Genomic DNA, 26,364 nt, shown 5'->3' with positions numbered 1-26,364 from the left:
ATCACATACCACGACAGTAATTTACATATCACCATCCTTGTTAATCAACACCTGCCTTATTCCTCAGAGTTTGCATCCGCTATGTGGGCTGAAGACATTTACCAGGTGGGGGCTGCCCGTAGTCGAAGTGGAAGGGGATTCAGGCTTTGCACCTCTTTTAGGATCCGCCGCTTTGAATGTGTTTGCAGTTCCTTTCATTCTCCCATAAGTGGCTGCTTGGCGCAAGATCGAGAAATACATTTCCATATTGGAAAATGAATCCTGACAAGTGTAAACTGGTGAGGGCTTTTTGGTAGCCTTCCTGGGGTTCCTTTTATTTTGCTGGTCTCCTTTCTTGCCGAGTACTACAGTGAGGGTGGAGCCAGCCGCTCAGCCGCAGCCCCAGAAATAAGTCTGCACGCAGCCGCCTCCACCATCCAGCTGTCTAAAGCCCCGTTGGCCTAAGAGAAGTTAACAAGGCCGGTTCTGCCAACCCGAGCATTGTTAACTTGCTTTTGTACTTGCCCTTGAAACTAAGGGCACGTAGCTTCTGCGTTTTGAGGGCTGTAGAGGTGACAGTGGATGGCAGAAGAGAGTGGCCGCACGGAGCTGTGTCCCAGAGCCACTCTTTCATCTCCGGTTCTTAGGAGTGTGCGTCCTCACGGTCAGCCCGGCACGGCTCGTCGGGGACCGGTCTGGCGGGAACACCTGGGACCCTGAGGCGCCCACGCGGGGCGTTCGCAGATAATGCAGGGGAGCTGTTGGTGCCTCTTTGAAGAGGCTGCAGCCCACTTGGGTTTCCAGGAATTGGCATCGGGGAGGATTTCACTGACTCGCCGCATCTGTCTCCCCTAGGGGCTGCAGCGGCTGTGGCGGCACCTGGGCTCCGGAGTGCGCCGCGGGCTGGAGGCATTGCTGGCAGTCCATGCTCGCAGACGAGGTGTGCAGATGGGAGTGACGTCCACATGGAGATATGGAAGAGGACGGGGGATTGGCACGGCCGCAGCCGTGCTCAGCTGGGCCCGCTTGGGCTGCCTGGTCGCGGTCACCATGGCAACCGTGTCCCTGGCCCGGCCCTCCTTCAATTTGGTGGAGGATACCACATTAGAGCCGGAAGGTAAGTTGTTTGTCTCACCTTTCAGGGCACCAAGTTTGTTCGGGGCTGTGTCTGGGGAAGTGGCGCTGAGGTTAAGGCCTGTTTTTGAATCAGCTGCCCTTGCATTGTGAGTGAGTCTTTAAGAGCAAGGAGAGTGGGCTCTGTGCTCCCCCCAGGTCAGAGATTGGTACCCCCTCCCCCCCAAGTCCGAGATGGCGAGAGAAGGTTCCTTGCTGTAACAGTGCAGGCAGAACGGTCCAGTTTGGTGGTTTCTTGGTGTGTGCGTTTCTCTGTGCTGGGCGAGGGAGGCAGCGACCCAGGAGAGCTGTAGGAGGGGAGCCTGTAGGTGAATGCCATCTAGAGCCTTCCGAGCAGGAGCATTCTTACTGGAGGGAGAGTCTTGCTTACGATGTAAAGAATTGGCTGTTTTCTGACAAAAGGAGCCACGGAGGGAAATTGCCAATATCTGAAACGCCGACGTTTTATTTTCATTGTCTAAGGAGAAAAAGAAGCTTCTGGAGTTCACAGAGATGCTTGACGTTTTACTTTGTTTTTTTTTTTTTTTAAAGCCATTGTAATTCCTAGTACCTAAGCAATACGTCACAGAAGCTGCAAAGTCTATTTTAGGTAAATTTGAAAGTGAAGGTACCTGGGTGTTTCCCACCTCTATGAGAACTTCCAGGTCGAACAGGCCACACGCTGGTTTTTCAGCTTTGGAAATTTAATTTTAAAGGCAGAAAGCCAGTTGTGAACACTAAATGGTGCCCGTATTACTCAGCTGGGCAGGTCTGGAACCTCCTTCCCGGGTCCTTCCGAGACGACAGTAGCCAAGCCTCCACTTGGGGCGGCATTGAAATCTGTCATCAGCCGGGAATATTGGTAGCTTGAGTTATTTTTCGAGTGGTAATCCGAGAATAAAATGGCAGATCCCAGCACTCATCGCCACTTAATGAACCTGTTTGCTGAGAGCCCACCTGCTGCTTGCTTAGCTTTGGGGGCCTGCCGTGGTCCTGAGTGGTCTGGGGTCAGCTCAGCCGTTCTGGAAAAGCACCCGGCGCCACAGACTGGCAAAGGACAGAGAGCCCGGTCAGGATAACACGGGAAGGAGGGCTGCGTCCCTGCCCAAAATGATGGCGCTGAGAGAGGGGCTCCCAGTGGGACCCTGTGCACCGGTCATGAGAGGATAGGTAAGGGCAACAGTTTTTCTAAAATGGCCCGGATTTTACCGGAAGCAGTCAAGCACTGGCCGGAGGGAGGCCGGTGCCCTGTCTCATGGAGAGGCATGGAGGCCTCATGAGAACAGGTGCAGTGACGTCACAGTGGCTTCTGCATCTCGGGGAGGGGGAGTCTGGCGAGAGTTTGTGTCTGTGGCACTTACAGGGGACAGGCTCCTTGTGACCTGTGCTGTGATGTAAGCATGCGTGTGATTTGCAAAGGCAATGCGTTTCTAAAGGGCTTAACGGGAGAGGAAAGGGTCCTGGTTTCTGAAAGTCAGGCCTGTTCTACTTTAATTTTGCTAATAATTAAAATAGATGTGTTTCCTAATTGCTGGTTTTCCCTTGAGTGCATGGCTCAGCACGCAGCGAGGCAGCTGAGCCAGGATTTCCTACCGGATGAGCCCCGGAATGGCCCAGGTTAGGAAGAAACTGTCATTTTTCATTTCGACTTTCAGGACAGCATATTCTTGGGAGTTTGTCTCAACAGAAAGTGTAAAATGGCCCTGGAGGACTTCTTTTCTCGTCCTTAATTACTGAAGGCAGTTTAAAATATGCAGGAAGAAAGAGATGGGGCAGAGAGGGGGAAGAAACCATGGACAGCGATAAAGTGCCCCCAATGATTCTTTGTGTAAAAATTTATATCCAACAATGGGAGTATTGTTGAAAGCAGGTCTTCCCAACCTGGGATCTGGGGATCCTCTTGGGGTTTGGGGGTGGGGTGGTTTGCGAATTCCCCAACATGATGATAAATACTTTGCCAAAGTCGTTTCGTGCATTTTTCTGGGCTCACAGCTTCTATGAAGTTTGTGTCGAGGGTTGTGAGACGTTTTAAATGGAAGGTGCAGACCCACAGAGGAGTGGAAAAGCATGTGAACCCCTGCCCTCTGTTTCCCTTTCTGTTGTCCGATGGTTTGATAAGATGACCTTGAAGGTCTTGATTAATGTTAAGAGTATATTAACGTCCTCAGGAGGCTTCTGGTTCCTTACATTAGAAGGTCACCAGGAGATTTCAGCATCCCTGGGAGCAGAGAGCAGTCGGCACGTGGCCTGGTACCTCCTGAGCACCCAGGACATGTTAGCCTCCTTGTTGCCCATGAGATGGGCACACGTGTCTGCTCTGCCCCTTGGGAGCTGGCCCTGCCAGGTGCCACAGTGTCAGGAAATGTGGAGGCTTTTGGGGACAGTTGAGAAGGAAGTTGCTCTGTCACAGAGAAGGCCCTGTGCGATTCCAGGCGGCCGTGATTGCTTTCTGGAGCGTCTGGGCTGCCCTGATCTCTCACTACCATATTGGCAACCGATGTGAATTCTTCCATTGCAGGTAGTTTAGCTTTGGTGTCAGAGGTTATTAGGAAGGTCATCTAATCTAATTCTAGATGAAAAAGGGGTTAACTGGATGCCAACTGACTGATTGGGACAGCTCCAGTTTAAGCCATGGTCCCCCTGCTGAACTGGGGGTGAAAAAGGAGGGTGGGAGAGAAGGAGGGACTATGGATGGATGAGTGCGTGCTAGTCCCAGGCTGTCCTTCGTGGTTAGTATAACTATAGCTTTGGTTACTATAAATTCAACCTTAATCTTCTATTGCACCAGGCCCCATCTTGGAAGACTTTCTGGTTTGTTAATTCGGAGGTTCAGATTAGATGAGGTCTCTTGGGCTGGACCAGAGGAAAATGTATCCAGGGAAAAATGCGAGTCAGTTCCAGGAAGGAGCCTGAGCCCTAAGACTGGAGGATCCTTTTTCAGTCTTCTCGGCTTTGTACAATATTATCCTATATCATATCATCTGTCACATACCATTTGTCTTCTGAACACGATGAAGTGGTAACAAATAGTAGGGTTGGATCTAGTCAGCTGACTTGAGAAGCAAATAATCTCTAGGAGATTTTAGTTGATATCCCAGATTAAAAAAGAGTATTTCCAGTTGGTCATTCATTGTTGTAGAGGAATGGCTGAAGGCTATAAATTCAGTTATTGACTCAAAGGGGGCAGGGCAGTCCTCAATGCCAAGTATTGTTCCGTTGATTAATATTCTAATTATTTAAAGTATAGTCAAGCTTGATTATCCTGGGGAGGAGGTGACTCTTTCAAGTTCTTGTCACCTACTCTGGTTAATTAAGTCATTGTTGACATTAATGATATCTTTGTTTACACCAGCCCAGTAGGAGCTAAAATAAAAGGGCTTTTCCAGCCCCAAACCCCTAATTACTTTCCCACCCTCCAGAAAGTGTGATTCTGGAAAGCAACAACCTGGGAAGAATGTAGTTTGCCTTTTTTTTTTTTTAAACCAGTTTTTTTGGCAACCTTCTAAGAGGTGATGCTGTCCTGGACCGATGTTGAGTTGGTGCAAAACTCAGTGGCAGAGCTGGTGAGTGAAGGATGCACATGGAGAACTTTCAAAGTCAGATTTTTCCAGCATGGTTTAAGTCCTTTGTTAGAAGTATTGTGAATGCTGCAACATCAGCCATACGCATTTAATTGCAAGTTAAAAGAAAAGAAAAAAAAGAATATATCTGCATACCAAGAGTGAATGATTTAAAATAATCTTCTGTTTTGTATTATCTGCATCTTTGTTCCTCAATACCCGAGTGTTAATATTTAAGAGTTGACTGGAACTTGAGAGTTAGCTTAGGAACAAGGACTTACTCTTGCTCAATTGAACCAAATGCAGGCTTATGCAGTTAAATACACAATGAAGTACACATTCTTTATTAGTATATAAAGTATTTCACAATTCAGAGACAAAGAACTGTGCTTAATATTACTTTGAGAGTGACAATTTGGCAAGCCAAGAGACTTGGCGTTTGTGTAGTTTCTATACTCGCTCCCTCTGATCTGAATTCAGCGTGTATGTGTGTGTGTTCTGCCTGTTTATTTTAACCAGTCAAAACACTGAGTACCTACTATGGGATGAGCCCCCCTCAAGGAACCAGAAGCGGTTCTTTCCAAGTCCTTCTGACCTAGCTGAGGGGGAGAATTCAGATAACCAGAGCAATCCAATAGGAGATGTGTCCAGTATCGGACTGAAGGAAGAATTATGCAGTTATGCAATAGCTAGGTAGTGTTTCCACAGGAAGAGTCTTGTTCAGTGTTGACATTCTCCATAAAATGTATCCAGTAGCCTTGCAGCCTGAAGTTTGTTGTTTGGGTGTTGACTTATCCAGGGTAATTGTTTAAAAGGCTACCACCCTTTCACAGCAGAGTCTGGCCTGATTTTCCATTTCCATGGAAGCTGTCTGATTTTAGTCTTTCAGGGAGAACGTGGAAAATTGGTTTTTGGCGCCAAGTAGGAAGGAAAGCTGGTGTGCTACTTTCCACGGTCCTGATTGGATTCCTAGCATGGTGACTCGGCTCGGTAGGCAACTCCAAAATTATTTGGGGGAAGTTTTTCAGGTGATCCCACAAATGATTCGGATCCAGTGGGTTTTCTGCTGCTGTGCGGAAATGCCCATGATCTTTATTACTCGTTTTCCTTGAGGAGGGATGACGTTAGCTTTGTATTGTTAGTTTTGTATTCTTTTTTTATCCATTTGCTGTGTCCACTTAGTGAGGCTTAGCATGGCTCTGCTTTTTCAGCTTTAATGGCATGGACATGCTTGACACTCCTCATCATGCCACACCTTTGCCTCATGTCCTTCTCTCTGACCTGCCTTTTTTTTTTAAAGAAATTCTTTTTTTTTTTTTAAGATTATTTATTTATTTATTTGAGAGAGAGAATGAGATAGAGAGAGAGAGAGCATGAGAGGGGGGAGGGTCAGAGGGAGAAGCAGACTCCCCACTGAGCAGGGAGCCCGATGTGGGACTCGATCCCGGGACTCCAGGATCATGACCTGAGCCGAAGGCAGTTGCTTAACCAACTGAGCCACCCAGGCGCCCCTCTGACCTGCCTTTTTAGTGTAGTTTCTTTTAACTGGTGGTGACCGTGTTCAAGGCTGTATGTGGCTGAACAGTGAACCTGATGTAGGGGCTGAACCTTTGGCCTTCGCTGAAGGGGGTTCTGAGCAGTTACGTTTCAGCTTCATTGTATCCAAGCTGAGCAAATTCCTAAGAACACAGCTTGGACTTTTTAGAGGCTCTTGGACTTGAGATTTTACTATTTTTACTTTTATTTATTTTATTATTTTTTTTAATGTAAGCTCTATACCCAAACTGGGGCTTGAATTCATGACCCTGAGATCAAGAGTCACACGTGCTGCAGACTGAGTCAGCTAAGGGCCCTGGACGTGAGATTTTAAAGCTATGTATAACTTGTGTTCCATTTTGGGGAAAATGTTTTATCTTCATGCGAAGCCTTGAGGCTTTCTGGAAACCGAAGAGTCCCCTCAACAAAGCCACCTCCTTCTGCTTACCCAGGTAGACCTGGAGTGACCCAGCTGGTTCAGCTCTGGCCATCTTGAATTAGGGAATGTGTAAAAGAGGTAGGGAAGGGAGTCTGAAGCCAGGCTCTTTAATGAGTCTGGTTGAACAAGCTGTTGGCCACTTTACCATAATGATCCTGTGTGTCTTGGAGACGGCTCCTTCTGAAATTAACAAAGGTTACGCTTTTCCCAAGTGTTTTTGTTTGTTTTTTTTTCTTTTCCCCTTTCTTGCTCTGATCTGTGACTACCCCTTTTTAACAGGGCATGATAGAAAACCCAAAGTGGTAGCTTTCACTAGGCTTCATTTATGTAACTTCAAGCTTTTACTACTTCTGTATTCATGCAAAAGGATATTTAATTCTCAGGACAGACTGTGGCTGTCCTTGAAGAGAGTATGTTATGTAAAATGGGTATACTTTAGGTTTTCAGTGATTTTTGGTTTCGGGAAACTTGCACCATGACGGAGTTGTAAGATGTTGGGCGTGTGGACTGTTGTCATTTATTCCACTTTGGAATACATAAGTAATTACGCCCCATTCTGGATTTTTGCCACTTCATGGGAATATTGTAAATTTCAGATTCTTTTTGTACTGAGTCAGGGAGCTGAGCTGTGGCATATTCTTTCCTTTAACCCCTTGTCCAGCTAAAGAATGGTAAATTCCAAGTCCTGTACGAATGGAATGAACTTATATGGAATTTCAGGTTGTAGTGAGTATGTTTTATGAGGAGGTCAAAACCAGCTTATAAGGAAAGTTCTGATATATTCAGGAATGAGGACAAGGGATGCATTTATTTGTATGATTTATATATCACCTTTCCTGGAAAGAAAGGAACTCAGTCCTGAGCTCTGACACTGAAACTCTGCATGAATTGTCATGTTTATTTTCTAACATGAGAACTCCTTCTTTGTGATTCTACGTGGTCTCTCTTTACACATGATGTTTACTGTTAAGGTTTTCCATACATGACCAGGTGTAATGTTTTAAGAATATGTAGACATCATGAAGGCCAACTTGGCTTGTTGGGTGGGGAGCAAGGTGGGGAGGGGCCTTAGAGTGAAAATAAGGATCTTTGCAGTGACAAGTTTTGGGTTTAAACTTTTTGGAAAACCCTCAAACTTGAGATTCTCAGTTGATGGTGAGATTGCCTCGTGGGAGTGTGGCTGCCTTTTAGGGCCTCCTCCTCGTCTGCCAAAGCCTCCTGGGTTTCCACCGAAACATATTGCATTCTTAGCGGACGGGTGGTAGGTACACAATTGAGTATGGATCCTAAATGTTCTAAATGTTTCAAATTTAATATCATTCAGATTTTTAAAAGACCAAGAAGCCCCTGTAAAATTAACTTAAATTTTTCATCTATTTTTTTTCCCCATGAAAATGAATAAAATAATTTTGAATGGCATGTGATGTGCTTTCTGGAGATGGACAGAAGGAACTTAGCCTTGAGAGTTAGGCAAGTCAGGCTTGAATCACTCTTCTATCTCCTGGTGTTGCGACCTTGGCTAAGATAGATAATCTTTCTGAGCCTCCCTTTATCTAAAATGGGGCTGATAATATCTATGTGAAGGGGGGGGATATGAAGATTAAATGCAAATGGATGTAGATAGAGCTCTTACTGTAGTTCTTGGCCTAGAAGAGGTGCTCAGTAAATGCTACTTTTCTCTCTACCCATCCCCACTTCTTGTCAATGTAAAAACCTGATAAAGGATTTAAAAAAATTTTTTAAATTTTTTTATTTTTTAAAGTGTGTGGGGGGGCAGGCAGAGGGAGAGACTCTTAAGTAGCTTGGAGCCTGATGATGTGGGCCTTGATCTCACGACCCTGAGATCATGACCCTGAAATCATGACCTGAGCTGAGACCAAGAGTCAGACGGTTAACATCTGATTGAGCCACCCATGTGCCCTGAGAGAGAATTTAAAACCAGTATTTCAGGTATATTTACCCTACAACGTACAATGATAAATCTTCTAGTGAGAGGCATTTACATTAATTAAAATAAAGGGTGTCTAGGCCCTGGTTTATCCAACCCTTTTTATTATCTTCGGTCTCTATAAGTCTGGACTTCAGAAACATGCTCTCATCGCCTTGCTGGTTGCAGTCCAGACGGTTCAGGGTTGACCTATTTTTCCCCATTGAAGAAACGCCGGTGTAGCCCAGCAGTCATGGCAGGACACACACTTCGGGGAGAGCAGTGTATTTTGGCAAGGAAAGGGTTGTCTGTTGGAGGCTTCCAAAGGATTGTCATCAGGCCCTGTGAAGAATGGTGGAGACTGGGTTTGGGGGGTGGGGGAGGGGTTGGGGTGTAGTGGGCTCCGCTTTTGTCCGGGCCAGTGAGGAGAGCGCCATAGCATGTTATGGACATCCTGGTCAAGTTTGCCCCTAGTGACTTCCCCTGGGCAGCCTGTTGGGAGTTCCTCGGGGCACAGGTAGCTGGGCTTCCAGAATTTAGGGAAGGGAAGGAAATTGTGAGGGGACCCACACGACTGAGGGCGAGGAGCTGAGCAATCCTTTGCGTGTTACAACCTTGTGAGGTCACTTGATAGGGTGGATGGATGGGGTCATATTCTTTAGCCCATTCCTTGAGAGGATGAGGATGAAGATGGTAACAGGAGCTCATTACCATTTATTAAGTGCCAGACACAGTGTACCTTGACCTGTATTATCTCTAATCTTTTTCTCCCCATGTTTAATTGAGATACGATAGACACAGAGCGCCATGTAAGTGTAGGGTATACAGCATGATGATTTGACTCCAGGTACTCATAGTCCCATTTTGTGGAGGAGACTCTTGACCTAGACTCTTGGAGATGAAATGTTTCCTCCAAGACCCCACAGTTAGCGTGGGTCCAGGCGTTCGGGTGAATTTATTGGTATGACAAAGATTTATCAGTTGATTCCTTCTCTTTCCTGAGCAGGAGGGTCTTTTGTGGAGTACTGTGGTGGCCCCCTCATTCTTTCCTAAATCTGTCATTTGACTCTTAAACATGAAAGGACGCTGCCGGGTGATTCTGTCTCTTCCCCGCATATCCACACCTATTTTCCTAAAGCTGTTTGAAGAAAAGTCACCAGGCAATAAAACCACTCCAAGAATTACCCCTTTGTGATTCTTCTAGAATGGCCTCCGGCGGTATGTAGCTTATTAGTAAGGAGCTAACCCTTCTCCTGCCCAGTAGACGGGAGGGGAGATGCTGTGAGTCCCAGTTAGTGACCCAGGCTAAGTCACCCGGTAGGAGTTCGGGCAGGTAGGGCTGGCTAGTCTGGTATTTGCCCATTTTCTGGCAGTTTGCTCTGGCACTCCAAAATGTTTGCCTTGTTGGTTGTCACTCTGATAGTATGTCACGCTTTTCTTCAGCATGTCTGATTTTCGGTGGGGTCAAGACCCACCTGCGCAGACTAGTGTACCTGGGGCTCCTGCTGCCTACAGTCATGGCAGTGACAGATGCCAGAGGAATGATAAATACCTGGCCCTTATGATGTCAGAGACTAGGAAAGAAAAAAAAAATAGTGGGGAGGGAAAGGTCGGAAGGAACAATACCTTTACCTCCTCTTGGCTAGGAGGGGCATCCCAAGAGGGGGAAGAGGCTGGGGAGTAGAGCATTTTGAAAGGAAACAAAGTTCATTTTGGGTGGTTACAAGTAATTTCTGAGTGGAGCTGCCTGGTCATGGAGGTGAATCGGGGCTGGTTTAGTCTGCTGGACTCTGCGCTGAACTTGGACAGTGACTGCAGAATGCCCAGGGGTCGCGGGTGTTGAGAAGGGGGCGTTCAGGGTTGGGCAGAGGGTGTTAAATACTTGGCCGCAGAAGACCCTGCGCTTTCTCTCGAAGCCTCACAGCCCTGGTGGGGTGACAACTTGCAGAGCTGGGCAGAGACAGCAGATCGTCCGCACACTTTTCATACTGCAGCGTTACTGACTTTGACTTTGTTCCCCCAGGTCTGTTTTTTGGAACCCTACTATGTGCTAGGTTCTGTGGGGATAGCATGGCAAGCCAAAAACAGCCTCAAGTGCTGTTGAGTGGGTAGCCACGGGCCTTTGTCACAGAGCTACAAAAATGAGGCTCTAGCTCCCATGCAGGGAGCAGGTGCTCTGAAGGAGCAGCGTGGCGGGCTCACAGGGAGGCAGAGCCCCGAGGAGGCCAGAGTGCTGCGGTGACGGGCCAGGGGCCTCTGGGAGGCTAGAGAAGTGGGCCGCGCCAGGTTGGGAGGCCTGCGGCCCACGTTGAGGATTTTTCTGGGTACTCCAACTAGGCAGCTTCCCGAGGCCGCTCTTCACAGGGAGGTGGGCACCCACCTTGATGGATCAGCCGACCCCCTGCATGGGCCCAAGTCATGACCAGCCAGATGTACTGGCCAGGTGGCTTCCTGCGCCTCTTGGGAACTGTTCAGGGCTTGGCCCCTCCGCTGGCCTCTGTCCGCATTCACTTGTTGCCCAGAATTGCCCACCCTTAAAGGTGTGGCCTGTGGACAGGTGGTCAGGGGTAGCTCTCAGCCTCCTCCTCGACTGTCTCTTTTTTCCAGAGCTGGGGTTGTTTACCAGTTTACCATGGAGGCAGGGGGATGGTGCAGGGCAGGGTAGCCCGGTGGACCTGGCCTGGGTAGTGAACACCGATTATGGGGCCTCACTCGAGGACCTGGGGGTTCACGTAAGGCTCCCTCCTTTTCCCTGGAGCGGAGTGCAGCACAGTCTTGGGTTAAAAAGGGCAGGTATGTCCTCCACAGCAAGCCCAGATGCTTGGGGGCCCAGCACAGCCCCTTCCGAGATGAGATGCTCTGGTGGCTTTTGCAAGGGTCTCGGCCTGGAGAAGCGGGATCTCTGCAAAGTTTGTTTTGGAGAAGGTTTTATTTCTATGCAAATACGCGGCTTAGGGCCTAGGAGAAAGGTTAGGGTTTAACCCTGGTGGCACCTTGCTTAATTTGGAATTTCCTGAATGAACGTGGTTTCAGTCCTGGGGCACAGGATCGCCCAAGGGGAAAATTTCCTTTTCTCTGTAAATCACTGGAGAAAAGTGATCCCTGGGGCTTGGCCCTGCCTTTCTTGCCCCTGCCTTTCTTGGTCTTGGGGGGCAAAGCCAGCTGGGGATGTGCCCTCCCACCGCAGAGGCTCCCTGCCCCCTCTGAATTTAGGAAACCTCTCCAACAGGCCATTCTGACCCAGCTGCTTGCTAAAGACCCCTCGGGCTATGAATCTCTGCCTTCAGCCTGAACACGATTTCTGCCCCGGCCAGGCCTGAACTTGCTGAGTCCTGCGTTGCCAGATCAAACCCATTCAAATGAGGAGGGCCATCTGTTTCCCAGTATCCAGCTGCTGTCCCTTCATTTGTAAATGGCTGGGATGCTGCTGGTGGGGGGGGGGGGGCAGTCCTGGGACACAGCTGCAGACTCCGAACTAGTGTTGGAGCTGGGATCCTGCTGAGAGTAGAAAGGTCCAGCCCTTTAAGTAAACTTGCCGATTGGTACCGGCAAAGGGCCCCGAGTTGAAGCGCAGGAGGCGGCCTTGCCCTCATGGAGTAACTCTTGGCCCGCCCCCTTTCCCTTTTCTTTTGTCCGGGGGTACTATATTCACGTGTTCCGAAAGTACTTACTGGGGGAAGATGTCACAGAGGATCTGGACACCATCTGACCTTTCAGGGACTCGTAGGGCAGATGTACCTACCCCCTTGAGTATGCACTGTGGACTGTTTATGTCCGTGTCAGGGGGTGAGCTGGTCCTGAGCAGCTTCGAGGAGCCAGGGGTAACAGTAAGTGTGGAAAGGTGACTTGCCACCCCTGAAAACTTGCTTCTGGAGTGTAGTCTGAGGGCTGGCTTTGGGACATGGTCTCTGGAAATCAGGCCGGTTACCCCACTTGCTGTAGCAAGCTTGGGACCTGTGCAGGGCATGGGTTGGGCCCCTTGCCCGAGGGGTTTGGCGTTCAGGGTTACTCCCGGCATGCTGTGGGGTTGTGATGAGGTGTCCAGTCAAGGGAACTGCTGGGGTTTCTGTGCTCCGCATATAAATATCAGGTATCCTTGATTTGTTGGATGGGTGAACAGTAGATGCTATTTTAATAAGCCATAGGCCTCTTCCCTCAACTAAAGTCATCAAGCAGGTGTCATCGGGGTTGATAACAACTCTCGAAAGATCCTGGGATGTTTAGTTCCATTTGTGAACATTCCAGAAATCCCCACTTAGGTAACTTACATAGATAGAATGTGACAGATTTGCACATTTGAAAGAAAACCCTGTCTTAAAGTCAGAGGAATGCAAATCAAGGTTCCCATGTGGTGGGGGCAAAAAAAAAATCTGCTTAGTTAGCATTAAGCTACAACCCGCACAGAGGAACCGAGGCCCACCCTGGCCAGAGCTGGGGTGAGGGGTGCTTTTTCTCAGGCGTGCCTCCCACTTCAGGGTTGACAAAGGCCTTCCTGGGCAGCCTCTTGGTTTGTCCTCATGATGACCTTGACCAGCAGCAGGCTAGCCTGGAGGTGTTTTCCCTGTTCTATAAACCAGGACTCAGGCTCAGCGCTAGGAAGGGGCTGCCCAAGTTGATGTGGGTTCACCACTGCAAAACCAGGTCTCAGACTGTCCTTGGACACTGGCACTGAACTTCTTCCAATGTGGGCTCTGGACCAGCAGCATGACCATTATCTGGGAACTTGTGGGAAATTCAGACTCTCAGACCCCACTCCATTCTACTGATGCCAAAACTTTGGAAGTACGGCCCAAGGGGCTGTGTTTTAATAAACTGTCCAGGTGGTCTTTATGCAGAATAAAGTCTGAGAAGCACTGTGCTGATCCCCTCCTCAGGAAGCTCAGTTGGAGGGGATGGGTGGGGGAGGCGGACTCTATTTGGCTGTGTATGTACTAGATGTATAAACAAAGACTGTAGTGTCTTGGAGATGAGAGCAGTGTTAATGGGTCAGGAATTTTCACAGAGGAGATGATATTTGAGCTGGGCTTTGAAGGCCGAACAGGAGCTTGCCAGGCAGAGCAGTGGGACAGGGTTTCCAGGTAGAGCAAAGAGTGCCCATTAGAACAGACACGTCTAGGGTGTGAGGGAGAGGGTGGAGAGGGACCTGGGGCCTGGAGCAACCAAGGCCTTAATGTGGGTGATGTTCTTTGGGTTTTACCCTATCAGAGTGGGGAGTGGTCTCTGCCTTTTTTTTTTTTTTTTTTTTTTTAAGTCAAGGTCAGATTTGCTTTTCAGAAGCTTGCTCCGGTGGTCCGTGGTGGATACATGGGGTGGACCGTGGCGGTGGTTTGGGGGCATCGTAGAGGTCTTTTGGGAGATAAGTTAGGGGCTCGGAGTGAACCTGCACGAGTGAGGTCTTGTCCTTGCTCTTTTCAGAGCTGTTTCGGAGAGAATTGACAAGGGTGCAGATGCAGGGGCCGATCCGATGGGAGGCAGGAGGGAGAAGCGGACTTGGAGCTGGTGATTCCACTCAGCAAGAGGCTGCAGGTGGGGAAGCCGTGGAAGGAAGGGCACGTGCAGGTTTTGGGTAGCACCTCTGTAGCTGGGCAGCTGGAAGGGGGAGCCTGTGAGCAGGGACTTGAGCCGCATTGCCCTGGAGTGGGTGGGAAGAGCTCCTGAGATGGACGGGAACAGAGTGCAGGGAAGGGAGCACCAGAGCCAGGGGTGGGATTCGGCACCTGTTGGCAGATACAGGGGTTGTGGAAGGAGGGGGAGGTCCCAGAAAGGCAAGAACTCCACCACAGGGCTCTGTGGTTAGAACTCACACACGTGCACAAGCAGAAAACAGAATGACCCTAGAGATGATTAAGACTAACCTGTGTGTTAGGGGCGCTAGGAATATAATGGAGGGGTCCCCTCTGGTGTGTTGCATCCCCATCCTTCCGTGTTGAGCACACCTAGTTAGGTGGCTTTTCTTTCTTTCGAGCTTTGTCTACTGCCGCTGAGGAGCAGTGATTTCGGCTGGAAGGTCTTCCTGCTGGCGGATACATTCGTGTGTCTGTGGAGGGCCGGGCCGGAGCTAGCTGCTTTTTGCCCACTCTCTCTTTTATTACGTTCCTGGCTTGCAGGTGAAGAAATAAGAAGTGATGACAAAAGCTGAGAGGCTTGTTTCTGGTCGCACAGATGAGGTTTTCAGAACCGGAGATGATGTGTTCATTTTAGAGGAGACACCTCTGCAAGGCCACTCCTGATCTTAAAGATCGTGTTGCTAAGAAAGGTCAGGCAAGTCCCGTTCATTCCTTCATTCCTTTATGTCGTCGTGCAGCCCTGTCCCCCTCCCCCCAGTTCCCTTCCTGATACAGGGAGTACAAAACCTTCCCGCCGGGAGAGATTTCCCGGGAGTCTGGGTCAGTCGGCGGGGCCACCAGCAGTGCGTCCAAGGAAGCCCTGAAGATCTTGAGATGCACCAGCTTCTTCCCATGTCTGGCAAGTGTGTTTCCAGAAGGCAGGAGGCTTGGGCCTGGATGACCAGGCAGTCGAGCGCATGGACTTCTCGTTCTGTATCCGACCGGGGGTGCAGACTACTGTGACATAATCTGATGGCGTGTTTGGGAAATGCCATTTGAACAGAGGGCTCACTTTTGAGGTTCTTGCTCAAGCAGAGCTGCCGGGGACTTGAGGCAGATGGGGCTCTTCGCTACCTGCATCCTGGGGGTCCGGTGGAAATTCTGCTCTCCTGAACATAAGAATTTGATGCAGGTGTCGTGAACGGGGAGGAAACCTTCCTTTTGGTGTCCCCCTCTCCCCTTTTGGAGAACGTGATAATTAACAGCCTTGGAACATCAGGATCAAAAGGAGAGGAGATCCTGACCAAAGACAGGGAGTGAGTATTTCCACTTCGGGTCCAGATCTCGGGTGATAGTGATGACTCCTTGGATGAGCATTCCTAGGCACCTGACTGTTTTTGCAGTTTGATTTTCTCATGGGCAGCAGCATCATTTCTTTTCAAACTTGGAAGGCTGTTTGCCATGTATCTCCAAGATAGACCTAAATTATATGAGGGGTGTGCCTAAATATGTAATTTTTAATGGTTACCATATTGGAACCATATGCCATTATCCCGTCTGATCATGAGGAATGTGAGCCAGTCCAGAATTTCTGGAACAGGCAAGCTACTGTGGCAGAGGTGGCTATTAGTGGTTGTTACGGCCCCCGTGGAGCCGACAAGGAGAGTTTTAAGTGCTGACGTGTGTCTATAAGACACCCCGACAATCGGTCGGAAAGAGAGATCTGCAGCCTCTCAGACTGTTTACGTATCTGCGTTCCATTGCTTTGACTTCTTTGTGTCCCCCCGTTTTTATGTTGGCAGTATTTCTTGAGGTAGGGAGCTTTCATCTTTATATTGTGCAGCGTATTTGTCTCTCCCTCCTGCCTCTGCCTCTTAAAGAACAAGTAGTACCCGTGCCTTATAAGGTCTCCATTTGATGTCAGGATTTTTGTCTTCTGCAAGTCTGTTCTTGCAGAGGGGAAGCTTGGAGGATGTCTGAGCTGAGAGAGCCAGCTCTGCCGTCACCCTCACCGGCCGTGTGTCTTGCAGAGCCCCTGGGGTAGGGCCCGCAGGGGCGGTCATTTCTGACGTCACTGGGGGGGACCCCGGTGCCTTTATGTCTTTCCGTTGGTGAGTTCCGATGCCAGGCAGGCTGATCCAGTGCCATCTGTGGGTTACGGAAAAGCTGGGCCGTAATGCCCAGGGTCTCGACTGTCCAGACTCCCTCAGCTCACCCTTGTAAAAATACTTCAGGAGTCTTGTGTGCGATGACGGGGTTTTGTATTCCAGCCCCGTGGATAGAAAATTGGGTATCGGCCAGTTAAAACTTCATACCCGGACCATGGCACGGCCGCTTCAGGCCATCTCAGACCAGGAGGGTGAGTCGAGGCTAACCGGAACAGACAGGATCAGCTGCCGTGTGCTTCCAAGTGTCCCCCGCACTGTGACATTGCAGTGACATTTGCAGCTTCGGTCTGTGGGCTGCTTCTGTCCAGACGTTGGCAGCCGGCCCCACAGGGGTGATATTTATTTCTCTTGTACAGGGCGGTGCAATATCTGGGAGGGCACCGGGAAACCCAGGCTGTTTTACTACTCTTGCCCCCTGGGCTGGTGCGACAGTTCCTGTGGGGGCCCCCGCGAGCTGTGCCGAGGGGCGCAGGTTTGTCCCCACCCCGGGCCAAGCTTCCGCAGGCCACACCCCGGCCGTGGGTGATCTGTTTCTCCCATTCTCTCTCTTTCTCCCTTTTTAACCCTTTCTGGAGGAACGTGTTTGGGGGCTTGCATGCCCCTGACTATCTGAGAGGGAGGGGCGTCGCGGCTGCCTTCCAGTGGCCACCCCACCGCATCCTCGAAGCCGGGGCTCCTGGTTCTTACTCGTGAAAAGCCACCGTCCCGGGCGCCTGGGTGGCTCAGTTGGTTAAGCGACTGCCTTCGGCTCAGGTCATGATCCTGGAGTCCCGGGATCGAGTCCCGCATCGGGCTCCCTGCTCGGCGGGGAGTCTGCTTCTCCCTCTGACCCTCCCCCTCTCATGCTCTCTCTCAAATAAATAAATAAAATCTTAAAAAAAAAAGAAAAAAGAAAAGCCACCGTCCCGAGGAAACCCCAGCGAAGGCTGAATCTGTGCCGTGTGACGTCCTTGTCCTGAGGCACAAGCTGCTTTGTTCGCCCGGAAGGGTTTAAATCTGTCGTCCACCCTCCGCAAGCGATTGGACGGGGCGCCGCGCGGGCTTCCCATCTGTTCTCTGTTTGCATTTGGGCGCCATTTCAAAAACCACACGGGAAGGTTTATAGGCAAACGTTACAAAAAGTGACAGTCTGAAGTGCTGCTCTGGCTGGTTTGGCAACGTAAAGCGTTACCTGAAATAGCTCACTGTTCCCACCGCCCTCCCCGCTTCGGTTGTCCCCAGGCGGTCCTGCTGGTGACCCTGGCGAGGGTGCGTAAGTCACGGCCCTTTTCTGACTTTCACGGGATGTTCCCCGCCCCGCTCCCCGCCCTCCCCCGGGCTCTGGAAACAGCCAGCCAGGGTTTGCTTCCCTGGGCTTGTTTACCCTGAGGCCACTGACATCACGCAGTGTCCCTCCGAGAGCCCATGGTCCCTGCCTCAGTTTCCTTCTCTGCCCAGATGAGGCCCCTCCGCTCCCCAGGGGTGAGGGCACGAGGCCTTCCTGAAGGGAGGGGAGGGGAGGGGAGGGGAGGGGAGGGGAGGGGAGGGTGGCCCACGGCGGGGATCGCGCAGGCTGCATGCGGGGGACCCCGCCTGCGTGCCCACTCTTTCATTTCCTAACCTCCCAGGAGTCACTTTAGAGAGAAGAAGCAGTGAGACCTCCTGCCGCTGGCACTTCTCAGGGTTTGGAACTTCTGGGGAGAAAGTTGAAATCCGTGCGCCCACCGTGTGCGTGCGGCGCGTAGAAACCGGCACGGAGAGCCCTCCCCGGCCGTCACCTCACCCGCTGGCCCGCTTAGCCGTTTCGGGTCACGGCGACACTGTCCAACGGTAGTGTGCGTCTGTCTAGCCTTCTCACCTCTTTGTGAACTTACATTATGAGCGCTAGGTGGGCACATTCGGTGTCCGTCTGCGGACGTCCCTGAAAAGAGTATTTGGTGTGGAGAAGAGTGGCTTCTGGAAGCTCCCCCCGGTTGTGTTTTGGCGAGATCAGATGAGGGACACGTGGATTTCGGCCCCGCTCTGCACAAGAAAGGTTAAAAGTAAGCTGTAGCACCAGGAAAAAGAGAAACGCAGGAAATGGTCATATGACTATAAAAGGTATTGTTTAAATCTCTCGGGGAATACTTTGCCCCGTGTCAACTGTTGTGTGTTAGAGAGCGGGCCGAGCAGCTTGTTGGAGTCAGGTTGGGGTGGGGGGCACCGGCCGTGTCTGTGGAGGCAGACCGACCTCAGGGAGGCTGCGGGGCCATCGCAGACGCATCGTTGCTGGTGTCGGAGGACTTGGCGGATCTTCTGGGCTCCGCACAGAGCAGTGTGAGGGACATACCTGTGCAGATGTGTGAGGGACATACCTGTGCAGATGTGGACAGAGCACTCGGGGAGCGTGTTTGCAGGGAGTCGGGTGCAGAAGAGAAACCCAAGCCTGGAGTGGCCTCCACGGAGCCAGCTGTTGGGGTTCCAGGCAAAGCGCCCATGTCCTTGCACGTTGTCCCGAGGTGTCTGATGCCGGAACCCACAAGCTGGGTTGGGGTGCTGCCGGGTGGTGTGGCAGTGGACCGGTGTGGCGTCCCTCCCCTCCCCCCACTTACCCCCACTCATTCCCCCTCCCCCCACCGCCGTCCTTCTTCTCTTCCGCCCTCCCCTTCTTTTTATTCGCCTGTTTGCCCTTCTCCCTGAGCTGCCCTCCCTGAGGGTGCTCCTCCTGGCGTGCACCCCGGTCTTCCTGGGCTTCACACAGCCCCCGTGAGCTTTCTGTGAATGGGTCGCTCAGGTGAGGGAGGAGCTCGTGCTTTCTGAATTGCCCATGCTGTACTTACGGGTTCAGACTTGGAGTCAGGTGGCTTCGTCTTATGGATGAACATCCTTATTGATGTATTTGGGGGAGTTATTTTACTGTCCTTGAAGCTTATCATCTAACTGGAAAATTGGGTGATAGTTTTGACCTGGTTTTACTAGAAATAAAAACCCGCTTGTAGTAGAAGTCATCTTACACCGAGTTGGGAGCCCGTCATTAAAACTGTCCTGCGTTCTGTGGAGATCCACCAGTCCAGGTTTTCTCTGAGTGTCCTCTGGAAAGGGTGGTGCTCAAGTCCCCGTGAGCGTTTTCAGCCTTGAAGAACGACAGCGGTAGTGACTGTCGTGGGCCCAACAAGCTAGGGGTGGGATGATGGGCTTCATTTGGTTGGCTCATTGGGTCCTCGCAAGGGACACCGTGTTATTTGGGCCTTCTTGTTCTTCAGGGGATGAGGGGCTGGGGGTGGAGAGATCAAGCAGGAACGGAGTGGAATTGGGCCTCAGGGCTCCATCCTCTTCTCATGCAGGATGGCAGCCATTTACCAAGCAGTTCCTGTGTGTCCAGCCCCAAACAGGACGCGGTCCCTGACCTTGAGGCCTCATTGTGCCCTGTTCCTCCTCCTACAACTGGCAGGTGGTGGTGTCTTTGGTGAAATGGGTCCGGGCACCTCTGGTTTCAGCGAGACTTAGTGGTTTACCTATTTCAGGTGAGGCAAAGGTTTCTCAGTGAACATGCATTCTTTTAAAAACAGGGAAATCATGGCTCTGCCTTGGTCAGGGGAGAGATTTTTCTGCATCATAAGTGCAAGTATCTTGCTTATTATTATTATTTTTTAAAGCAGTGTGAGCGTGTCCCACTGCCTGCATGAAGCAGGGACGTGGTTCTCCTGATCTGAGGGCCAGGGTAGAAGCAGGCTGGCTGCATGGGTCCCAGTCTCTCCTAAAGAGAGAGGGGAGTATTGTGGTTTGGGTCCAGCTACTCCTCCTCGGTCATCTCTTGATGACCGACTCTGACTCAGAGGAAAGCCAATTTTGTAGTATTCTTGGTGACATGATGATGATGCCATGTGGGCCTCATAAATATTGACTATTTTATGATCTGGGCCAATCCAGTGTAAACTCATTCTAACATTATGGGTGCTGTTTCAGTGATTACTTGTCAGTTGTAGGGGACCCAAATGGCATCTGATCCTTGCTTTAACCAGCTGTGAAAGGGGTTGGGCCAGGTGTCCTTTGGGGCACCATGAGTACTGAGGTGACTCCAGGCCTCTGGAAGTGGGGCAAGGTCTGAGATTTGGGGCCAAACTGAATTCCTTTTTCTCCTCTTCTTCCTCCCCCTCTTGCCCACATCTTTCCTCCTTTCCCTTTTGTGCCCAGGCTTCAGAGTTCAGGATCTTTCTATTAGTCCTGCAATTCAGTTGCATTAGGACCTGAACAACCTCAGGAAGTGGCCTGAGGGCCTTCCAGCTAAGTTCCCAGCACCATCTTTCAAACATCACTGTGCCCTTCACCCCGTAGAGAAACCTCCCCTCAACAGCCCATTCAGCGGGGGTTGGCAAACGTTTTGTAAAGGGCAAGACTTTGCAGGACATAGGGCATCTGTTACAACTAGTCAGCTCCGTGGCCCCAGACCATACTTAAGGAACGAGTGTGGCTGCGAGCCAGCAAAACTCTGTTTACAAACACAGGCGAAGGCTGGGTTTGGCCTGGGGGCCATAGTTTCCCAGGTCCCCTCTAGAACGAGTCCTCCCCCATAGTCTGTGCTGGTGCTGCCGTCTTGCTGTGTTTGGCTTCCTGACACCTAAGACCACCTCCCGTACTTTGTATTTTTGGCTGATTTTTTATTTATTGTCGGTCACCTTCGCTATAATTAAAGTCCCACCGGTGTTGCAAGGATTTCATGGTGACCTGTTGCTTCCTGAGCATCCAGAGTAAAGCGAGGCCCGTAGTAGGTGTTCAGTAGGTGTTGAATGAGAAAAACAAACTTATTTGGGAAATGTAACCTGTCTTTGAGTTGGGGTTTTCTGCCCTTGTTCCCGGGTACGTTTGTCATGTTAAATTTGACTTTTTTCTTATTTGTTGTTGTGGTTATCTCTTTATGACCACGTCCTCTTCAGCATCTGGGCCCATCTTGGCATGTGTGCCTTTGAAGGTGCCCCTTTGGGGAGTCCTGGCCCTCCCATGTTGGCCGTTGATGATGGTGCTGTGGAGGATTTCTAGAACCAGAGGCACACGGTCCTCCCTGTTCCTTCAACCGTGGGACTAAGGCACCAAGTGACCTTATTCCATTGTTACATGGGAGATTTGTCCAGACTACCCTCAAAAGGGCAAAACAATTGCCTTGTGATGCTGCCCAGATTTGGAGTCATCCCAGAGCTGGGAAGCTTGATGTTTCTTGGGTCTGGGACTCTGGGTACCATTCACAGTTCCCATTGTGAGGGATGAAAGCCCATTCATGGGTCCTTGTGGGTCCCAGCCAGCAGCTCCGGCTGCTCTCCTTATAGTCCTGTGGCTCCCTCTCACCTCTGCTTGCACACGTTGCATGGGTCCCCTCTTGCCCTGCATGTCCGGGGACTGCCATCCTGTTTGGCACGGGGCCCTTCCATGTGTATGCTTGGGGGCGGGGCGGGACGCCCAAGGGGACCTGAGCCCTCCGTCTAGATCTTACTGTCTCCCTGGGAGACAGGACATGGCCATGGGATCCGTGGTGCTTCCCGAGAAGCGGGCGAAGTGGGCAGGTGGACAAGGAGGGGAGATCCATGTCACCCCAGGCCTGGGGGATGGATGGCAAGCCCACATCTAGCAGGATGAGTTGGACCTTGAAGGATGAATTGGGTAAATGGGGAGGTGAGGGAGGAAGGCATACCTCTAAAAGGACATAGAGTTACAGGTCTGAGGGGGCTGGAACCCAGGACTGGTGGGGGCTGGCGGGCAGGGAGGGGCCCGGCTGTGACTGTGTCAGAGGGTAAGGTACACCCTTGCTCAGCGGCTTGCTCAGCAGCTTCATTTCCAGATCCATTTCAGTGCAATATGGAGACCACCTCTCGGCTGTCTGGGGGCATTTCATTCTTTTTGGTATGAAGAAAAACAGGGTGTTCCAGCTTGCCCAGCACAGAATTAGGTCTCCAGGCCGGCAAAGTGATCTGAGCCTTACAGCTCTGTAGAAGGACTCATTAGTTTCCCTTGAGTTTGAGGCATTTCATTTTAAGAAGCTCGGCTTTGTGACAACAAAGTCTAACAAAAATAAATAGGTGTGTGTGTGTGTGTAGGTGTAGACACACAGCCATGCAGTCGCATCGGATGAAAAAAATGATAAAACACACGTCCCTACAAAAAAAAAAAATGCCACAAGAATAGAATTGCTGGGGTGTGACAGTTGCAAGCAGACTCTGGATTGGCAATCGACTGAAAAGTTTTCTTGTACAATATCGTTCCATGCTGGGTTTCGGCGGTGTGTTTACAGCCCCCCAGCTTGCGCAGATTCAGCAGGGCAGCTTCCACTGGGCGCTTCCTCTGGTCCACGTTTCGGACACTCAGTCTGCTCTGTGCACGAGGCTGCTTCCTGGGTTCCCGGGCGCGGGCAGAGGTGAACGCCCGCTGGGGCCATTTGCAAACCAACAACGGCCTCTCCCGGGAATGAACGGGCCGCCACTGACCTTTGTTGGACGTTCTCTCCTTTTCCTCCTTCCCATCTGTCTCCATCTTCTCTCTCCTACCTTTCTGCAGAGCCGCCAACCAAATACCAAATCTCCCAACCTGAAGTTTACGTGGCTGCACCCGGGGAGTCGCTAGAGTTGTGCTGTCCATTGAGAGATGCCGCCACGATCATTTGGACTAAGGATGGGGTACACTTGGGGCCCAACAATAGGACAGTGCTTATTGGGGAATACTTGCAGATAAAAGGTGCCACGCCTAGAGACTCCGGCCTCTATGCTTGCACGGCGGCTAGGCCGGTAGACAGCGAGGCTGTCTACTTCATGGTGAATGTCACAGGTGAGTTGGCCTGCGAGCCCTCCGCGCTCTCCCCTCTGTAGCCGTTTTCTGGGTCAAATTGTATTGGACAAGGGAAATCATAGTGGGAGCTGCTAATTGGATAGTTTGTTGATCTGTTTTTGAAGTTCTTCCACGGGACCAGCTCAACCAGAGAGGCTGGTCGTTAAAAATGACAGGATTCTCATGTGCAAAGTAACATTTTCTTCTTAAGACAGTCCGCTTTTATAGAAGTAAAAACAGCCCCCTTCCCTCCGCCACCCATACTGCCAGCATCCTTGGCATTTAGAATCCAGTATTGAAATTTGATGTGGAAGATTTTGGATTCCTTTTATTAAAATGTGAGTTTCTCTCCTTTATTTTTCTTCCACGCAGTTAGGGGGAGCTGCACGGACCCCCTTTGTGGCCAAGTTTAAAGGTTCGCTTTCAGAAGTTAGTAAACGGATGGAAGGCCACACAGGGGTTAAGTTTGGCTAGGGACGAATTCCCTTCTTGAAGGGAATCCTGAGAACTGAAAGGTGGTGTTGGAAAGAATCTTTGGATGGATCACAACACAATCAGTAAATCTGTTGGGGACTTGAATGCTGTTTGAAGCTTAAAATCCAGTTTTGATATATCCTACTTGACAGCATGTTTAAATAACGTGAAAGCGGAAAGCTTTGCAAATCATAATACAGACCAACTGTCATCATGGAGAGAAAATTTAAGCCATTAAAACCATCTTTGCTAAACACGGTCTTGGACTTTTTGCGTGGGCTCCTCCCGGGTTGTGGAAGGCCCTCTCCGGAAGGGCTGAGTTGTACGTGATTACAGCCTTTTGCTTTGCACAAACACAACCATGGCTATATTCTTTTGAATACAGATGCCATCTCATCCGGAGATGACGAGGACGACACAGATGGTTCCGAGGATTTTGTCAGTGAGAACAGTAACAACAAGAGTAAGTAGTGGCCACCTCGGAAGGTTCCCGAGCGAGCAGAGCCTGGTGGGAAGTCCGGACTCTAACCTGTCATCTCGTCCGCTCTTCGGGATAGCGTGCCCTACAACCCTTGCCTTTCTCCGCTGTGTCTACTCTCCTGACTTTCTAATCTGAGAATAAACCAGTGCTCCTGTACACCGTTTTCGACTGTCTTCCTTTCTTACTGTGTCGGAAGCCACTCTGGGAAGCGGTCACGATTTTCCTTTCTTTGATTTTCTTTTTCTCTTTGGCTTCTCACGGTTCCGAGGCGTCACCCGAGTCGAAGCGCATACCGTCTTCTGGTTTGCTTTGACAGTGTGGGGCTTAACTCGGGGGTTCTCCGCTGGGGGGGGGATTCTCCTCCTTCTCCCTCCCCTGGGGGACGTTGGGCAATGTTTGGTTGTCTCAACAGGGGCAGGAGGGATGCCCCAATAGCATCCAGTGGGAGGAACCGGGGTGCTGCTAATAAACATCCTGCAATGTACAGGACAGCCCATAACAAAGAAGGATCTGGTCCAAGATGTCAGAAGTGCTGAGGTTGAGAAACCGGGGCCGTTTTAAACACCGCGGTGTGCCTTACTTTGCAGGCAGCGATAGGGAAGGGGACCAGCAGGTGCCGCTGGCTTTGAAAAGGCAGTTAACGCTGAGCAGTGACACATGGGCAGCCTTGGTGTAGAAGCACGTGGCCTCTCTGCCTCCGTCACTTGGGCAAGTAATTTAACTTCTGCGCCTCAGTTTCTTCAGCTATAAAACGGGAATAGTTAACAGTGTCCATTGGGGTTGTTAACGAGGATTAGATGAGTTTGTATTTGCACAGCACTCAGAAGAGTGTGTGTGTTTGTTCAAGAAAGAAGATAAAATAGAGCCTTCCGTCTTTCCGATAACATGGCTTGTGTGTTCCCAAACTGATTTTAGACTGGTCACTGGCATTCTTTGTTCAGGTGTTATATTTTACGTGTTTTCAAAAGGATTTTCGTCAGTTTAATAAATTTAATCAAGGCCTAAATAATAAGACAATTAGTTCTTAAAAGAGGCCCAGGGCTCTTTAAGGGAAGACGAGAAAATCAGTGCTGTTAGGGACCTGGGACAATGTGTTAAGTGGGGAAATGCATTTGTCCCTGAGTCTCCTAGCAGCTTGGGCAAGAAGGGAAATGTTTTGGTCTATAGTTTTCACTGTTATGGCAAGAGAAAACTTAGGGCCTGGATCACTAGCATCAGCATCAGCTCTAAGAACTTACTAGAAATGAAAATGCCAAGGCCCCACCTCAGAGGCACTGAATTAGAAACCCCGGGAGTGATTCTCCTGTATAGTGAAGAATGAGAAGCTCTGACTTAGGGATTCACACATGTTGATGTGCCTTGAGCAGGGGTTTGCTGTTAAGAGCTCTTTTTTTTTTTTTTTTAAAGATTTTATGTATTTATTTGAGAGAGAGAATGAGAGAGAGCATGAGAGGGGGGAGGGTCAGAGGGAGAAGCAGATGCCCTGCCGAGCAGGGAGCCCGATGCGGGACTCGATCCAGGGACTCCAGGATCATGACCTGAGCCGAAGGCAGTCGCTTAACCAACTGAGCCACCCAGGCGCCCCAAGAGCTCTTATTTATAAAACAGTGGGTGAGTGAAACTGTCTTCTGTGATTCGTACCAACCTTCTAACAAAGTTGTTATTACTATTTAATAACAAAACCCTGGTACATCAGAAGACATCACTCATTCCCTATTATTAGTTCTTTGGCTCTAGCAGAGGAGGCAATAAAAGACCGTGCTTTGGAGGGCCTGCTTTGGGCAAGCTCCGTGCTGGTTGCTGGCTCAGGCAATGCCCGCCCCCCCCGCCAAACCCCATAAGGTAGAGAAAGGTATTATTCCTGTGTTATTGATCGGAAATTCATGATTCAGTGAGCAAAAGGCAAAACTGCCATTCACTTGTAGGCCTGTTGCATGTTGAATCACAGCGCCCCTCTCCCAGTCCCCAGGGTGACGAAGGGGGTGCAGTGTTGTTTACAGCCCTCAAGTGGTGCCCCCACGTGGGATCTCAGACTCCGGCGGCAGCTGGGTTGTGTTGACATGTCTGCAAGCTTCATTGTCCTGCTGAACCAAGTCTCATAGCATGTTGCCAGGAATACTTGGGAAGCAGTACAATGTAACAGCAAGGTATAGGTTATGTAACAAGTAGACCGAGTGAACTGAACCTCTTTCTGGCGATTGGGAAGGACTACCTGCCACGGACCTCCAGGTTTTCCTCCTGAACACTAGTCCCTCTTCCCAGTGCCTGTGCGGACGGGCCAGGGAGTGGAGCGCATTTAATGAATGCCATACCTTCACCCTGGGACCAGGGTTCTTTGTGATTAGCTCTCGAATGACACCAAGTCTGCCCCAC

At 50.3% G+C, this 26,364-nt stretch overlaps 1 protein-coding gene across 1 annotated transcript in view; it reads left to right on the top strand.

The window, feature by feature from the left end:
* The first annotated feature begins 861 nt into the window (after positions 1 to 861).
* The window catches only part of FGFR2 (fibroblast growth factor receptor 2), a 97,229-nt gene continuing 71,726 nt past the window's right edge, over positions 862 to 26,364 (top strand). The window contains exons 1-3 of the mRNA XM_035030390.1: positions 862 to 1,096; positions 22,770 to 23,036; positions 23,896 to 23,973. Coding sequence (XP_034886281.1) covers positions 928 to 1,096; positions 22,770 to 23,036; positions 23,896 to 23,973 — 514 coding nt within the window. The 5' untranslated portion in view covers positions 862 to 927. The remainder of the gene's footprint in view (positions 1,097 to 22,769; positions 23,037 to 23,895; positions 23,974 to 26,364) is intronic.

The sequence above is a fragment of the Mirounga leonina genome, unplaced genomic scaffold (assembly GCF_011800145.1).
Source record: "Mirounga leonina isolate KUSES-001 unplaced genomic scaffold, KU_Mleo_1.0 Mir_114, whole genome shotgun sequence".
Lineage (NCBI taxonomy): Eukaryota > Metazoa > Chordata > Mammalia > Carnivora > Phocidae > Mirounga > Mirounga leonina.
The sequence above is the reverse complement of the archived record's forward strand: the minus strand, read 5'-3'. Positions and strand labels throughout refer to the sequence as shown.